An 18,063-nucleotide genomic window follows, 5' to 3' on the forward strand; every position below is an offset into this window, starting at 1 on the left:
TCATCAAAACAAATCTCCATCAAGTTCATACACTTATAAACAAGTGCACATCAGGGACAGAGATGTAGAGTGCCTACTCACATTTGGCAATTCTACCTGGCCATTTTTTGCAGTCAAGCTAAAAATCTAATACTCTGGAAGTGTTTTATTATCTATATATTACAGGAAAATGCTATTAATATTAGCTGAGGAATGGGTACTGAAAAAGCAGGATGTAAGTTACATTACTGACGTAACAGCATTAGAGAGGTTTACAATGACTTACTAAATACACAGCAACAATAAACTCACTTTGAACTCGCCAAGAGTTCTGCTGTGCAATCTAATAGCCTGCAGCTTAGCAGGAGAAACAGCCTCTTCAAATGATTCAGGGTTTGGGGTTTTTTTAGTTTTTTTGTCAGTTGAATATATTGCACAATATCTAAACCAGAACATGAACATAAAGGTTTTTTCATAAGCAAGTGGATTAAAGCAATAATATTGAGGCTTTCCAAGCCATTCAGGCCAGGATACAAGACTGTCAGGAAGGACAAGGAGCTTCGACTGGGGATACTCAACCCAAGCAGTGGTAGGAGCATAGCCTGTACACCATTTTGTGGGACTGAGAAACGCTGCTCATCTCCCTCGGGTCCATCCCTGCTGTGACAGATAAAGGCTGCAAACTGTGGGCCAAGCCTGGACAAACCTTAGCTGCTGCTGTGTTCATTGTCTAGGGCAGAGTGAACACCAGAGGCACTGGCAAGTCAAAGCGACTGTGAAGATTTTACTGCCATAAGTGTGCTCTCAATACAATTTAAATATTATGTCAACCCTTGTGATTTCCTGCTCTGTTAGCCTTCTGTGGTGGGTTGAGCCTGGCTGGATGCCAGGTGCCCACCAAAGCCGCTCTATCACTCCCCCTCCTCAGCTGGACAGGGGAGGGAAAACAGAATGAAAGGCTCGTGAGTCGAGGTAAGGACAGGGACATCACGCAGCAATTACCGTCACGGGCAAAACAGACTCGACTTGGGGGAAAAAAAAATTTAATTTATTACCAGTCAAATCAGAGTAGGATAATGAGAAATAAAACCAAATCTTAAAAACACTTTCCTCCCACCCCTCCCTTCTTCCCGGGCTTAACTTCCCCCCTGCGCCGCTGCGGGAGGAAGAGGTAGAGAATTCGGGAGTATGGGGAATGGAGGTTGCGGTCAGTTCATCACACATTATTTCTGCCGCTCCTTCCTCCTCAGGGAGAGGACTCCTCACACTCTTTCCCTGCTCCAGTGTGGGGTCCCACCCACGGGAGACAGTCCTCCACAAACTTCTCCAACGTGAGTCCTTCCCACGGGCTGCGGTTCTTCACGAACTGCTCCAGCGTGGGTCCCTTCCACGGGGTGCAGTCCTTCAGCAACAGACTGCTCCTGTGTGGGTCCCCCGCAGGGTCACAAGTCCTGCCAGCAAACCTGCTCCAGTGTGGGCTCCTCTCTCCATGGGGCCACAGGTTCTGCCAGGAGCCTGCTCCAGTGCGGGCTTCCCACAGGGCCACAGCCTCCTTTGGGCATCCACCTGCTCCGGCGTGGGGTCCTCCATGGGCTGCAGGGGGATATCTGCTCCACCATTAATTTCCATGGGCTGCAGGGGGACAGCCTGCCTCACCAGGGTCTTCCCCATGGGCTGCAGGGGAATCTCTGCTCCGGTGCCTGGAGCACCTCCTCCCCCTCCTTCTTCCCTGACCTTGGTGTCTGCAGAGTTGTTTCTCTCACATATTCTCGCTCCTCTCTCCAGCTGCAATTGCTGCTGTGTAGTAACTTCTTCCTCTTCTTCAATACGTTATTGCAGAGGCACTACCACCGCCGCTGATGGGCTCGGCCTTGGCCAGCGGTGGGTCTGTCTTGGAGCCGGCTGGCATCTGCTCTGTTGGACACAGGGGAAGTCTCTAGCAGCTTCTCACAGAAGCCACCCCTGTAGCCCCTCCGCTACCAAAACCTTGCCACACAAACCCAATACACCTTCCCGTGGTAAAGTTCAGACCTACGCACTACACCTATACCACACTGAGAACTCCGGGTTGTTCTGCTCCAAAAAGCCAAGAGACCTGATGTTTGGCACACGAAGAACCTGCTTTAGCTGTAGCAATAACACACCATCTGTTGGAGTGAGCTTAGCCCCTTCCACAAAAGAGCGGAGCTGTAAATGCTGACTAACCAGCCTACCAGCAGGTGAGGGTGCAATTTTACAGTCTCTAAATTGAAAACAAAATCATTCTTCAACTATGGATATCACAAACTAAAACATGCCTGTGATTGATCTTCCTTTCAGCAGGACACTGGAGAACACAGGCAAAAGAAGTACTGGATAGCGACTGAATGAATAGTCAATAAAATATGGATCGTTTCTATTTTCATGGCTTGCCTATGGCAAGTCCTCACACAACGATGTAGCTGGGGGATGCATGAGATCAGGAATGGAATGAAACTGTACTTTCTTTTCCAAGACAGAATTATGGAGGAGTTAATCCTCACTTGGAACAACAGTGGTCCAAGCCCAGAAATTGCTGCCCCCTCGTCGAGTCTACTCTGCACATAACTAGGTGGGAACTGACAACTTGACAGTGATCAAGGAGTAGTCATCAAACATGGTATCTCCCCAGCAAGCCTACTCTTCTTCCTGCACACCATTATTCCTGCTTGCAGTACTGCAGAAACCGATTCAATCTGTACCATTACAAAGCACACATCACGGACCAGGATTGGACCTTGATTTTTTGTAGGTCCACAATGATGCTCCATGCACTTTTGGAGGCTAAAAGAAAACATGGTAATACCCTAGTGAAAACTGCTGCAGAAAACATTTTTGTGAATGAAATAGGACTGAAACAATTGATTTTTGAGTTTGGAAAGGTTCCTCATTGTCAGCTGTGACTGTTTACAAGTGTGGAGGACAAAAGAACCCTTGAAACATCACTTAAAAATGTGATGTTTTATTCAGCATATTCCCCTGGCAACATTGCTCCCCTCGCAGTTATTTCACAAGGCTCACCTCAGGAGATAAAACGTACCCAAGGTGAAACTCTGCCTGGATGGGAGATGGTGGCCCTGTGTACACTGGAGGAGCCCCTGCCAGCACGGCTATGTGGGTACAGACCTGCAGGCGCAGCAAGGCCGACCAGAGCATTTCTCTCAGCAGAATCTCACGGACCACACAAAGCCGTCTCCTTTCAGCCTTTATGGGCCCACAGCAGCAGTTTTTTCCAGCTAAGAGACATCAATCTCAACAGAGCTACGCCAGCAGGGAGAAGGTCAGGCCTGTGCTATGAAGCTACAGGGCCAAGTTGTTAGTCAGCAATCTGAAATAACAGATCAGCCTCTCCTCAAAGACTTCTGCAGCAAGATCAGGCTGAGCCATCACGCAGACAAGATGTTTTCTTTCTTCAAATTTCAACATCAGGGAATGGTGCTGATTAGTAATAATAAAGTAATGAAGTAATACGGAAACCCCACCAAACGTAATAATTAATTGGAGCAGAATGCACAGCAAATATCTTCCCCAAATCCCAAGATACTAATCATTTAATATTTTGATTTCTAACACTTCAGAATGAAATGAAATCCTCAATCTTTCAATTCATATCCAATGAGAAACATAATTGTCTCACGCACAGAGCACCAACAGGTATGAATCTTCTCCTTCCCATCTATTGACAAGAACAGTGAAACCTGCATCATTCTTATATGTCAAACTGCGGTAAAAATCTCTGCTACTATAAAAGCAGAGAAAGAAACCCAACACAGTAACAGATAATCCCAACTGATTACTGTAGAAAAATGACATTTACACATGCCCTTTTTCTATGTTAAAGGTCAAGCTGATGCACCAAAAAGCTTCATCTACAGGAAATTCACGCCAACCAGCTCAGGGAGAAATAACACCAGCTTTCAGGTGTGCCACAGTCACAAAAAATGGCCATAATTTTTAAAAAAAGCTTTAGGGAATTTCAGTTTGTTGTTCTAGGTCTCATCAGGCTTGTTCTTTCCCTCAAGAAACCTAATCCCACAAGACTTCAGCAAAAACAAGTAGCAGGGAGAAAACCCTATTCAAAACGATACAGCAAGATTCTGCCCTAAACCAGTCAATGAATATGTTTCTAATGCCACATTCAAACTCACACTTCTCCACAGAAAGAAAAAAAAAAAATTCTTGTGGGAAGGGGGCAAATTAGGTCCGGGACTTGGCTGCCTTTCTCCCCCTCTGTGGTTTTCACTGCCAGAGGAGCATCTTTTTTACACTCTAAAATTAACCAGGTGATATGATAATGAAGCCTGCACAACAAGGTACAGAAAAGGAACCTGTTAGTAGCAAAGATCCCTGCTCAACCCTTAATATTATGGACAACACACTGACAGCTATCCAGCTTGCACAGAGAAGGAAGGAAAGAAACAGTCTCCTAAACCGATATTTTGGTTTAAAGTTTTCTTGAAACACTCCTACAGTGTGTGTTGAGCAGGCAGAAATGAAGCTGCCAGGGCCACAGCCCTGTAAGCCAAGGACCCTGTAAACCCCAGCACAAATCTGACTCTTACTGCAGGAATGCAATGTTTCCCACGGCGCTGAATATCTCCGTCCTGACCTTGAAAGCTGGAGGATCAGAGCTGCTCAGTGACAGGTGATGGCTCTTGTTCAGTGAACACACATGTTCTGGGTTATCGTTTGCCAATACACTTCACAGTATGCCCAACAATTTGGTGCACAACTGCCCTGAAATGAATTGGAGTCAACAGTAGGCAGGTATGAAGCTCCACATCAGCTCCGGTCTCTCCAGCACTGTCATCCTAGCAGCCTCAACCTGGATTTCAGTCTCAAAGTTTAAAAATACTGTAAATGAACTAAATAGATCTGGGCAGGGTGAACTTAGCAGCTTCTAGCCAGCTGAAGTACAGCATTTGTGCAGGAGCTATTAATCCTTTCTACAAGTATTTGCACAAAATAAGGCTGGCAGCATTCACATGATAGCGTGCATAATCAAATGTGAAGAAATGCCTGCTGCTCTCAGCCAAGCTTTGCAGAGTCTCCTTCATTGCCTGAGCGAGAGAAGGTGTTAACAAAGGCTTTGTGCATTGCTGTTGAGGACAGGCACTCTGCGAAACGGGGCCATGAGAATTAATGGCTAAACTCATGCAGAAGGACTTGAAGGAAAAGGATTCTAGCAAGGCAATGAGATGCTGCGTGCAAGCCTGGGAAAGGCTCCACATTGCTCAGGCACATGCTCATCCACAACCACGAAGAAAAATTAACTACGTTATTTATCATTTCCCTCTAGAAGAGGGTGCCTGGATTTATACTGCAGGCCCCAGTATTTCTCCCCTGCTCCGCACTCACACTCTTTGAAGTGCCATGCCACAATCAGAGTCCCTCCAGTCATGAACTGGACGGATGCGATTCTTTTCAGCACCTGTCAACGTAGCTCCTTAATCCTTATTTAACTTCAGGGATCAACATGCACTGGCACCTTGGGCAAACATACATAACACATTATTTTATAAAAAATAGGACAAAATTCTGTGTTAAAGAGCTCTTGTGTAACAGGGAATGGAAATCACCCAGCAAAGAGCAATTCCTTGAAGTAAAGCGTGCAATTTCAATATACCAATTGAAATATACCAGGTGATCCTGGCAGAGATTGTTCCAGAGCTTCCCTTTGAAGTTCATTATTTATCATCCACCAAAGAATTGTGCCCATATAGGTTACCCCTTCTAAATTGTGTAACAAGCCCAATGGGATCACCCAGTAGTACCCAGCTAATTTAAATGCTACCTGTTACTGCCACCAAGGTAAGGATGCAGCTCTACTTATCAATCTAGCAGAAATGAATATTGTTGCGCAAACTTAAGAGTTGTGCAATCTAAATTGTATCTTTATTGTTTTACACAAGAAAGGAAGAAGGAGAAGAGAGGCAGCAATAAAATATATAATAGCAAATTAAACTTCCCTAGTCATCTTGGTTCTTGCCAGTGCACTACTGATAAATTACTTCAATAGTTAGTGCTCAGATAACAGCAAGGTGTGGGCATGGAGGTAAAGGAGGTCTGGAGAGACAGTGTCCCCACATGAAATGGAAAGAGCCTCTTTAGCAATGAAAAAAATCTGTCGTGTGCAGTCTCAAAACCGGGACTTTTGGCCAGCTGAAGATGTGGCTGCAGTGATGATTGCCTATATACAGGCTGCGCTCTATTATTCTTTAGGATATGTTAGAATGTACAAAAATAAAGAAGTCCATTTTGAAAAGTAAAACAAATATCGTGTTCGCCCTCAAATGCCTGTATTTTGTGTGTCCTTGATACTAAATACAAGAAGTGATCTATCTGAAGTATTTCTTGCACTTGACCCAATACTAAAATTTTGGAACAGTGAGTTATCTCAACACTGGAATTTTTCTGAATATTTTACAAACTGTATATGACACAGGCAAAGGCTAAGCCCTTGAGCAGTCATTTAATCCAAGAACACGATTATCTGTGTAAAACAATGCGATAATGGACCAGAAAACAAGAAATTGGGAACATTCTTCATGAGTCACTAATGTTCACAATGAGTTGCTGAATCACTCTACAGCCTTGGGCAAAGGATAACTTCTCTAAGCAGTTTTCACATCCGTAAGATAATATTTAGTCCACTTGTACGGTGAAGATTTATAGAAAGCTAAACTGCTAACCAGCCACTGGATAACAAATGTGTAATCAGCGTAACACAACTACACTAACAAGAATAGAACCACTCAGTTACAGAGACAGGAGGTGTATTTCTTGGCCTATATCAGTCAACACTGACATTTGTTATCAAAGAAACTGGGGCATTTCTCTCTGTTTATAAGTAGCTGCATAGATGCAATTGTGATTCAGGATGAGAAGTCTACAGGAACAGTTGTAAGTTTACATCTGAAATTCTGATTCTCAGTGCAAGTATATTCACTACTCGTGCTATTGCTGATTTTTATGCTCTTACTACTCCTTGGATAACACAGAGTAGCATCATATCTGGACAGAATAGGTCCAGCAAATCCAGCAAGATTTACTGATATACAATCACTGCTAAATCAGCAAGCCAAGCAGCTGGTATCATAGGAGACCCATGCAACTCATCTGGAAAGATACCTACAACCTTACTCATCTAGATCAACAAAAACAGAAGCAGCCTGAATAGCCACCAAAGAAATTAATCGCATTAACTTTATACATGGAAAGCAAAGATGGACAGAAAACCTCTACCGGGTAATTCACAGCTGAACAAAGACTTGGGATGAAAGGAAAATTTTAATTCACCCTTTGAAATGAAGCAAAATGTCACCTCAACGTACATCATACTACACATTACATCTCTAGGAAGGAAGCATGAAAAAAGTACAAAACAAGGCCAGTTAAAATACAAAACAAAGTTAAAACCTGGAATCAGAGCAGTTATCTAAATGAGGAAAAATGTACGTTAAGAGTTTACTGTCAGTTGTACACGCTAGTTTCTTCAACAATTATTTTTTTTTATGATAAAACTATGCTATAGGCTAGCTGGAAAGGGAGAGAAGGCTACAACATAACATTTCAAATTTAACCAAAATCAAGAGGAAATTTCCATCTATTTCAATGGATTTTAAACACACTCTTTCCTCCCTCTTTCAGTGTTTTGCAAGTAAAAGAAGTCACACCCACAGAAGCTACAGAAACCAAGCTAGAACTCCAGAAAAGATAAAGAAACTTACAGCAGGCAAAATTCTCACCCAGGATGGACAAGATTCTGCAGCACTAATGAATTAGATTTTAAATTACATATCTAGCTTTAGAAAGAAAAAGTAATCACAGCACAGAGAGCAGTTGCCAAAAAGAGCCCTTCTGGTTCTGCAAGTACAGGACTGTGCTCCTGCTGCCATGGAAACTGAGTCCCTGACTGCTCTGGTCCTGGTACAGTGCCACACATGCTCTCAAGCATTTAATAAATATTAATAATGCAAAAATAATATTGACGTATCAGAAACAGAACATCTAAGAAAAAAATTTGGCAATAAAGCTCACTTTACATGGCTGCAGCCCAAAGGCTACTAGCCTTACTCTAAGCCAACTATAAATCCTATTCTCTCCTAGTTTCTAACACTTGCTCTTGGCATTAGCTGTAAGGTTAAAATGACTGCCAGGCCTTAGCTTAGACTGAAAAAAGCCAGGGAACAGGGAGGAAAAATTGAAACACTTCCACTAGTCCAACAGATACCTCTGCAGTAAGCAATATGGTTGCACGTATTGAGCACTGGACTGGTAGGTCGGAGACCTCATTTCTGTTCTTGCCTCTGCTGCTGACTACTTGTACAACCACGAGTCAGTCAGGGCCAGGTCCCACCTGCAGAAGAGCTGTAACACCATTTATTCACCTCTTCATGAGGAGCAAGGCATAGGGCTGCCAGATCAGCCTCAGCTCTGGGGAAACAGTCACGGTCCTTGCCAGGAACAGAATCACAGTCTACCAGGGCATCATTACCAGGGCAAGACACAGAGTATATCTCAGCCTGAGAGACTATCAGAGATGGAGCTCACATCCCCGCTTTAAAAATCTTCTGGCTTCTCTTAGGTTAAAATCTGGCTTTTGAAAATATTTCAGTTTGGATAGGTTTAGTTTTATTTTTCATCTAGCTTACAGCATTATTGTAACTTAAAGTCTAATCAGTTTGTTATCTCTTGTATTTCAGCCAGAATTTTTCACAGAGCGGAAAATCTGCATTAATTTTATCACAGGGCCTTTTACCCCCTTCCCTTCCCTTGTGGCTATCTAAATATTAATAATTTTAACAGGAAACAGAGAATTAGAAAACCTACACTCGGCATTTTCAACATTTACCGCACACACACTATAAAATAGCGTAGGCTTCCCTTTAGCTAGAACCAGCTGTCTGCACTGGAGGCAGAGCACACTGGAGCAGCCAGTCTGCTTTTCTACCAAGAACATGCCACTGCATAAGAAAACAAGCAGCAACACAGATCTTCATCCCCATCACTCAAACTCAGCTTACTGATTTGTTTTCCTGGGCAAAGCAAAGAAAGAAAAATTGACATCTTATGGCATTTTGCATGTAATGACACAGAAAAGCAGAGCTGAGCAGTAACGTGCTTTGGGAACATCTTTGAAATTACCAGGGAGAAGCTGCAGGTAAATGCGAAAGTTGTAGAGAGGAAAAGGCCATCAGAGAAGCAACAGTCCAAGGACCAGGAGAACTTCACACCAAATCAAGTCTACCACAAACGCATCTCTAATACAACATCACAGTCTCTGAGGCACACCAAAGACATGGTAAATTTGCCAGCGAATTAAAAAGCTGGTGCCATTAAAAAAGCTAGCAGAAACAAAAGCTGGGTGTCTGCTCTATTAGAAACAGCTACAAGAATCGATAATTGTCAAACATTTTCAGGCGTTACAGAGTGTTTATTGGTCCTTTAGGTGGACAATTGAGTCAAGAAAACTCATTATTTCTAACACTGGCAATCTCTTTGTCTAGGTGTGTCAGACAAATGCATTCACCAAAACATTACACTTCGTTCCTCCGGTCTCGTAATTGTAATTTGTTCATTTGAATTAATCTCTAAACATTTTCTGATTAAGATTAAATTATCCTATGTATCTTCCACTCTAACATCAACTAATAAGAAATCACATCTCAAACCTGTGCAAACCTGTCTATAACACCGCAGACAAAAGAGAACTGGTCTACACTGACTTTTGGTTTATCTTTTTATACATTAAAATGCTCTGGATGAAGCTTGCCTGCCTTGGCTCAAAATGTAGAATATGTTTATATCCTCTGAAATGAGAGCTCTGAGCTCTCTGATAAACAAACCAAGTCACTGTCAGTTTTGACTGCACTTTCATAACTTCCTTCTTACTTAATCATTATTTTCAATCTTCCCATTCTCCTTGACCTGAGGAAAGCTTTTCAGATCACAGCTTGTTCCTGTAACTGTACCTGGAGCAACCCATGTGCTTTCTTGCTATAGTGCAGCAGCACTCCATAAAATCAAGTTCTCTTCCCTCTGTAGCCATAATGCCCCCAGTGGCTATCCCATGCACCCGAGTTCCCTCTTCTGTCTTTTCAGCGGTCCTATTCCAGTTCTCTCTCTCTTTCTTTCCCAGACCATGAGCAGGAGTGACAGAAAAACACTACCTCCTGGAAAGCAGTTTGTATCTAGAGATAATAAAACTCCTCAAGCGACTGTGCCAGGAAATGGGGAAATGGAGAAGGGCATGTTTCCCACATGTACTTAATGCTTTATTTTCTACATAAAGGATACAGCACAGGGAAGATAATTAGCTTGCATATTTTTGGGGTTTGGGTTTTCTCAGAACAGACAATGAGCATACAATGAAAAAAGGAAGATAAGCGAGTAACAACATTCACTGTGGAACACAAGAGATCAGTAAACTGATTTTGAGCCTAGCTTGCACATGAACACAGTACAGACGAGGACAGGCAGGCAACAGGCACACAGGCAAGCAAACGAGCCCTGCCTCTCTGCATCACTCTTCCCAGTGCTTCCAGTTTTGGGATGAGCATGCAAGCTGGCCACGCAACTCAGTTAAGCTATCACTGACATAATCAAGAGCATATGACCATGCATATGTCAAGGAAACCTAAAACTCTCCACATTGTCATGTGCACATATCAAAGATACACAGGCATCTCCAGAGTAACATGCAGCTGTCACTCAGCACAGAGAACACTGTCTCGACACTGAACATGAAGAAAAATTGGAGCAACAGATAACGGAGGACAAAAAAGTTATAGAATATATGTGGCAATTGTGACTGCCTGCTGTCTCACTTTGTCACGTCCCAAAAACCTGCAAGCATGGCACACCGTTACACTCCCGTGTTTCAAAGCCACTCAGGCCATATTTAACTCTTCACAGGATCCAGATTTTAGTTCTCAAATAGGCTTTTGGTATTTTTTTATTCCCAAATTCCAGCTCTAGTGAAATTTGAACTGAAAAGCAAGGAGAATATCAGTCTGCCTCCTGGGCTTTCGCACAGGCAGCAGGATCTGCTCTCTGCAGATTCTCTCTGCACAAAACCAGCAGGAGAACAGGAGTCTTTCTTCCTCCTCTCAGCTACACAGTCACATACTGCAGCCCCAAGGCAGGGCAAGGGCTGAGGTAGGGGGAAGTTTGCTGATGCCATGTGTTCACCCTGAATTCTAGACATATAGGAACAGTCTTTGAAACAGTAACTCCCTTCAGACTGCATCTCATACCTGAGGCAGCCTCAATGCTGTCCAGTATAAAATATCCCTATGAACAGTACTCACCAGAAAGCAACACCACAGAAAAGATGCCAATACAAAGATGAAAAATGGAGCTTTAAAAGAGAAATAGTAATTCCACATTTGGCTGTGTCCCCCTGCAGGCAGGTATTACAAAGCTGAAGTGGCCTTGCAGCTTGTGTTGCATTTTAGGAAACTGGTTAAGCTACTGCTTGCTTTTTGCAACTATACTCTTTGCCACATGTAAGGATTAATCAGCAGTGAAACATTTAAGCAGAGGTCTTCCAGTCTCTTTTACCCACTCTCAGGTCTGGGTTAAGATAATGTGAACCCTGCTTGCAGCAGAAAAATAAAATCCTATCAAACACAAGCTCTTATTTTGTGTCAAATATATTGTGTCTGGCTGCAATTTGCAAGTTCTTCCTTGTTTTCTGCTAGCTGCAGTGGCAAGCAAGAAGAAACTTGCAAAACTGGGCAAAAAGTCTCGAAGAGCCACTCCCCCATCAAACCAGCTCTCTAGGATTTTCCATTCTGGACGTGTCGCACAGCAGCAGGCACCCTGGGCACACAGCTTGCGGCCCCAAGGCTGACCTGGCCCTGCAGCATCCACCTATCCTGAGGGCAACATAGTATCCAACCAGTATCCAACATTCTGGGTATCTCAGCAAGGAGTGATCCTTTGCCAAAACATTGTGCCTCAGAAAATGGACGTTTTTCCCCACTATAAAAATAGCTTTGGTGTTTCATAATGTTGCTGCTGTACCGTTAAGGAAAAGTCTCAACGACTGTGTATCTGCAAACATTCTCTGAAATAGGTTATAAAATTCAGTCTTGACTTTCCAGAGTTTCCCGAGAGGAAAAAGCATCACTTGCCTGTACAGGGAAGGAGTAAAATGCATCTAAAAAATCATGTTCAAAACTGCCCTGGAGCCCTGTCCTCATTGTGTGGATCCCATATAGTGCAGACCATGACAGTGCAAGCTGTAAATTGCAAATGGGTTTTTGTCTTGTCAGGCCTATGCAGACTGGATTGAGCTCAAGCAAATAATTTTGCATAGAGCAGAGTCAATAGTCTTATACAGATTTAAACTCTGTAATAGCCACCCAAGATTTCTAATTCCAGAGCTTAAGACTTGATTTCCCCAGCAGTCCAAACACCATAACTTTCAGTATTTTTCTCTTGGGAGTTTAGTTTCCTTTTAGTGAATACACAGGAACATTTTCTTTTCTTTCCCATAAAATGCTGTAACTTTCTGAAAACATGACAGGAAAAAAGCATCTTCATATTTAAGCAATCTGTATACAGCTTTATATATTTCTACCATGCACACAAATTTGTATCTCCTCCTTCTCTCTTGTTAATGCTTCACAAGCCATGTGCCTACAGACAAATGAGCACTGTCTCCTTTCCTCCTGGTAGCCTCCTTTGCTACAGTTCTTTTGCTACCAGGATTTGTTTCCTTTTACTTCGTGTAAGGCAGTAACTATATTCATACTTACTTGCTACCTACACCTATTTGGTTCTTTTTTTACCTTTCCCCAACAGGCAAGGCACTTTCTGCAATCCCTATTTTCCTGCTCTTCCCTAAATCCTCAGCACTTTGTCTTCATACTGCGAGAGTCATCTATTTTTTCTGGTGGCCCTTTGACTGTTTTAAATCATCAACATTACTAAAAGGACTTGATAACATTGAAATATGCCATATGAAATATGCACCATATGCAGAATCGATACTTACTCAAATGAGGAAGACCAGAGGCATGAAGTTTCAACTCTAAAGATGTTTCTTGCAGTATGCTAAAATCGTAAAAATAATTTAAATTGAACCAAAGTGATATACACAGTCTAGTCTGTATTGCAGTGGGTGTCTTACAAAAACAACCAATGCATGATAATCCAAATAGTGTGAGCAACAAATCCCATTCCTCTAACATGCATGTAGTCTCTACTGCCTGCTATCACAAGTGAACCACGTGGCCAGAGAGCTCGTAGATTCTGCCTTCATCAGCAACATCAGTTAAAGTTAAGAAAATGTGTTAAACAGCTTTTTTTCCTTTTTTTCTTAAAGAAGAAAACCAAACTGGATTCCTTTCATTTAATTCATTTCCCACAAGTAAAACCTCTAAAGTCAACTGCCACATACCAAGAAAGAATCTGTCCCTATGATATATAAGAAGGTTATTGAGCAACCTAGGATAAACTTCACACACCTTACGAACCAGAACTGAGTAATCTGATTTGTGTAGGAGCTGAGATCATGCTTTTTCATGCTTCAGTTCCAATGTTTGCCATATTAACTCACACATCAATCCTATGGCAGATAACTTCAACTACCAACCACAGCAGAAAAGAATTACTGAACAGAAAGCAAATTCCAAGGAGACGATACAGGACGATTCCTGAGACGTTCTCCTTAGTCTAAAACTCCTTTAAAAAAGCCAACATTATACCAGCAAAGCTCTAGAGGACGGGGCAAAAAAAAGAAACAAACAAAAAAACCCAAAAAAACCCCAACAATGTCAGTCTTATGCAAAGATGGCTTCTAGTAGGAAGCACATGGAGTACTGCCAGAAAAATTATCTCCTTCCAGAACTATTTAAGATACTCTTGGTCACAAAATCTTCCAGTGTATATAGACGGTCTATCACAAGGACAAGCTTGTTTCATAAATCAATTCTTAACACAGATGAAGACCATCCTGTCTCTTCAACAAGGGAGGATATATACAAGCAGCAATGAGCTATTACAAGTACATTATCAACTCTGGAAAAAAGTATCAGCAAGTAATTACAGGGGTTATCAGGGTCCATATCAGTACTCATTACAAGCAGGCTACCTGCATATTCTTTTCCCTCTCCATCACCACTCCAGCATGCTGAGTTTTCCAGAGCAGTTTCTTCTATCGCATATGTTCATAAAATAGTTTTCAAATAAGTATCTGTTTATCACAGCAGTTACAACAGAGGTGATATCTAGAAGCAAAAACACATGGAACATATTCTTTCACCCAGTGAGTATAACTCATTACATATGCTGAAAAGCAGTATGCATTTTTAAAAGAAAACAGTGTTCAGAACAATATAAGTGAGAAAAATGTGTGTGAAAAATGCAATTTAAACGTCTTTCAGACTGCTTGGAGAAACAACTGCAAAGTCTCTCTCTCTATATATATATGTGAACTAAATTAACAGTCTATGAGTAATTTCTGTAGTATGCTCCCCAATCAATAATAAATACCAAGTTCAGATTAAAGCGAAGAACTCTTCCTGATGTCTCCACATTCAAAAATTGTTTTTCCTAACATCTCAAAAGTCACCATTCTACCACAATCTAGCCATTGTATTTTTACCACCCCCAAACCCAACAACTGTAAAAACCCTCTGAAATAAAACTAAATCAGATAAAATTATCCATCTAACCATTCTAACACAGTACAATTCACACAGAGCTGATATTCAACAGGATGTCGTTTTACACTCTTTTCTGACACAATGCTTAGAGAGCGGATCACAAGGAAAAAGGAAAGATAAAAAAGCAGCCCAGATACTGACCCACTCACTCGTGCTAGGCAAGGAGCTCAGGCCACAAACCTACTCTTCAATGTAGAGTGCGGGCTGCAGAATCTGTTCCTCAAGATGCTACTCCAGCCACGATCCCAACCTCTGAAACAGCAGTTCCCAAAGCACAGCCCATAGGCCTCCTGCAGCTCACCAAACCTTTGTACAACAGCGCACAGAGGGACTTTTAAATAGAAAGCTTCAAGAATACCATTATCAGCCCGCTCAGAGATTGCCAGTGCTTCTACAGATTAGTGTCTCTCTCTGGAAACTCATATGCTTCTGAGAAAACTTGCCCAGTTATGACTACACACGAGTCCAAGCTAGTTCTCAGTCAGCCGTGGCTTCCCTGAGTCTTTTGTAACTTGAAACTCTCCAAATCTAAGTTGCCTCTAACTAGTGCCAACATAATTCCTGCATAAACCATTTCTATATCTGAATTAAGTAATGCTGCTAACTCCCCAGATCATAAACTTAGGCATATATAAAGCCTATCAAGTCCTCTGAATACAAAAGCACCAGAAATAAATGTTACACGTTATAACATCAAGACGTTTCCCATGAACAAGAGTTTGGGAATCTCTGCTCTCCTTAAACTAATCTACTTAGACTTTACTCTGAGTATCACCTGACACAGATTTATCGGTGAAGCTGTTAACAGGATAGCCGCATACTGAAAAACACATAACCAGTGACTCTTCTTTTCTTGATACATCCCCTGGGTCTATGAACTTTCAAGAGTTCATTCAGTGAATTATAACCTGATGCACATTCAACATCTATTATCCTACAGAGGTAATTCAAGAGACGTGGTACTTGCTACAATACTTGCAACTTCAAACTCCAAATTAAAGATACTTCTCTTAAGACTTAGGCTCCGTAACTTCTTTTACAGATGCTTCTTACACTCCATGGTTGAGACAAATTCTCCTAGGTTGTCAGAAGCTGCAAGCAAAATAACAGAGGTGTAATAACAGCACAACCCTACAAACTACCCAAAGTTTACTGGGTGCCACTCACATGCACCAGGGCCACACCACAGGAGAAGGCAAGACTGCCATCTTCTCAGGATTGAAAGTATACATCTCCTTGCTCTCTCTTCCCTTACACTACCACAGAATCAGTCAGTGTTATGTGGCTAACACTGCCACGCAATGCTACTTGTTCATCTCCCTTCTCCTCACCATGACTGCAAACACATATTTAAACACAAAACTCACACCAACCCCACATCTCATAGGACGCTTAAAAGTAAGCGGCGTTTCACATGAGCACCTGTCACTGGCCCTGGGCCCCGGCCTCTCCCGGGGTTAAACACCTCTCCCAGCTCCCCTGAGGACACAAACTGCGCCGTTCCCTTTAGACGCTGTGAGCGGAAACATTGCTGGAGGCGAGGGCGGAACCTCACGGCGGGCAGGGAGCGGGCAGGGAGCGGGCAGGGAGCGGGCAGGGAGCGGGCAGGGAGCGGGCAGGGAGCGGGCAGGGAGCGGGCAGGGGAGCGGGCAGGGGAGCGGGCAGGGGAGCGGGCAGGGAGCGGGCAGGGAGCGGGCAGGGGAGCGGGCAGGTGAGCGGGCAGGTGAGCGGGCAGGTGAGCGGGCAGGTGAGCGCTGCCGCCGGACTCGCGCTGCCGCATCACCCTCCGGGTGTCCCTGGCCGAGTCAGCCCGGCCGCGGCCGGCGGCGAGGAGCCGCTCCCCCGCGCCGGACCCAGCCGCCGCGTCACGGATCTGCTGCTCCCGGCAGCCAATCGGCGCCGGAGCCGGGGACGGCGCGACTTCATTCATTCATTCATAAAAAAAGAGGCGCAGCGCAGCTGGGAAGCGCGCCCTTCCAGGCTGGGCGCGGGGAGGGCCCCCCACCCCCGGCTCCCCGCCCCACCGTGCCAGGGGACGGACACTCACGGCAATCCGCCTCGTCGCTGTTATCCGAGCAGTCGTCGTCCTCGTCGCATTTCCAGATGGCGGGGATGCACCGCTCGTTCCGGCACTGGAACTGGTCCTCCTCGCACTCCTTGACGGCGCCTACGAGACACGGGGCCGCGCCTGGGTCAGCGGGGCGCGCTCCCACGGTGGGGCGGCGGGGGCATCCCGGGGCCGCCCGGCCCCGGCCGCGCACGAGCCGGGCAGGGCGCCGGGAGCCGCCGGCCGAGGGTGGGGGCTGGGCTCGCCAGGGCAGAGCGGCTCGGTGCGGGGCTGGGGGAGACGCGCCTCCGCGGGAGGACGGCGGTGATCCCGAAGCTGCTTTGTGCAGGGATAAAAGGGACCATTCCCGTGCTTCCTCGCATTGTTTTAAAGGCAGGGGGAAAAGGAGCCTGGGAATAGAAGATGGTTAAATCCGAAATGCAAAAGACAAAGAAAAATTATAAAGCACACCGATGCTGGGACCTCCTGCGCGTCCGTTACCGCGGCAAAACGCACAGATAGCTGGGGACGCGGGGGGTAACAGGCACCGGCGCCGTCCCGGGAAAAGGGAACTGACCCAACTAAAGTTGAGGGCGGGGGGGACACACACACACGGACGGAGCAAATCTGCTTTGCAGACATGGTGCAGCGCTGCTTTGATGAGGCACAAATCTCCTCAGAAAGGGATTAAAGGTGGCAGCTTCTGTCACCAGCGGTCGGGTTGCATTCGCCCGCTGAAGAGCATGCCCGGCCCCCACAGGTCGCAACCGCCGAGCGTGCCCGGCCCTCCGCAGGTCCCAACCCTCCCACGGGGCACCGCGGCGAGTGGGTGCCCGCGGCCACACACCCCTGGGTGTCCGGGCAGGCAGAACGCTCGCCCCCTCCCCAGGAGCGCCGAGGCGAGGCGCGCACTTTTGCCGCACGCCGCGGCCGCCCCGGCGCCGAGGGAGAGCCGCCGGGCCGCGCCGCGCCGGACCCACCTTTGCCGAGGTGCAGCTTCAGCAGCAGCAGCTGGAGGAGCAGCAGCCGGGCGAGCGCTGGCCGGCACATGATGCTCGCTCCCTCCGTGGCGGTGTGCGGGGTGCGCGCAGCCGGCGCGCCGCTCGCTGCCCCGTGCCGACTGCGGCCGGCGCCGCCCCCGCCCCGCCGCGCGCCGCCGCCGCGCCGTGACGCGCCCCGCTGGGCGGGCCCCGCGCGCCGCCGCTCCGCTCGGCACGGCCCCGGCCGCCGCCTGCCGCCGCCCCCGGAGAGAGCGGCCGCCGCCGGGACGAGCACCGAAGGGGCCGTAGCCGGAGGGACGCACCTGCGGGACGCCTCCCTCGGCACGCCCGCGCGAACGGG

At 45.5% G+C, this 18,063-nt stretch overlaps 1 protein-coding gene across 1 annotated transcript in view; it reads right to left on the reverse strand.

Annotated features, from left to right (window-relative positions):
- Positions 1-17,772, reverse strand: part of LRP8 (LDL receptor related protein 8) — a 194,291-nt gene extending 176,519 nt beyond the window's left edge. Inside the window, exons 1-2 of the mRNA XM_050900755.1 lie at positions 17,703-17,772; positions 16,723-16,842 (exon numbers count right to left, since the gene is read on the reverse strand). Of these exons, the coding sequence (XP_050756712.1) occupies positions 16,723-16,842; positions 17,703-17,772 (190 nt within the window). The remainder of the gene's footprint in view (positions 1-16,722; positions 16,843-17,702) is intronic.
- Between the last annotated feature and the right edge of the window lie 291 nt (positions 17,773-18,063).

Source organism: Gymnogyps californianus, chromosome 8 (assembly GCF_018139145.2).
Source record: "Gymnogyps californianus isolate 813 chromosome 8, ASM1813914v2, whole genome shotgun sequence".
Taxonomy (NCBI): domain Eukaryota; kingdom Metazoa; phylum Chordata; class Aves; order Accipitriformes; family Cathartidae; genus Gymnogyps; species Gymnogyps californianus.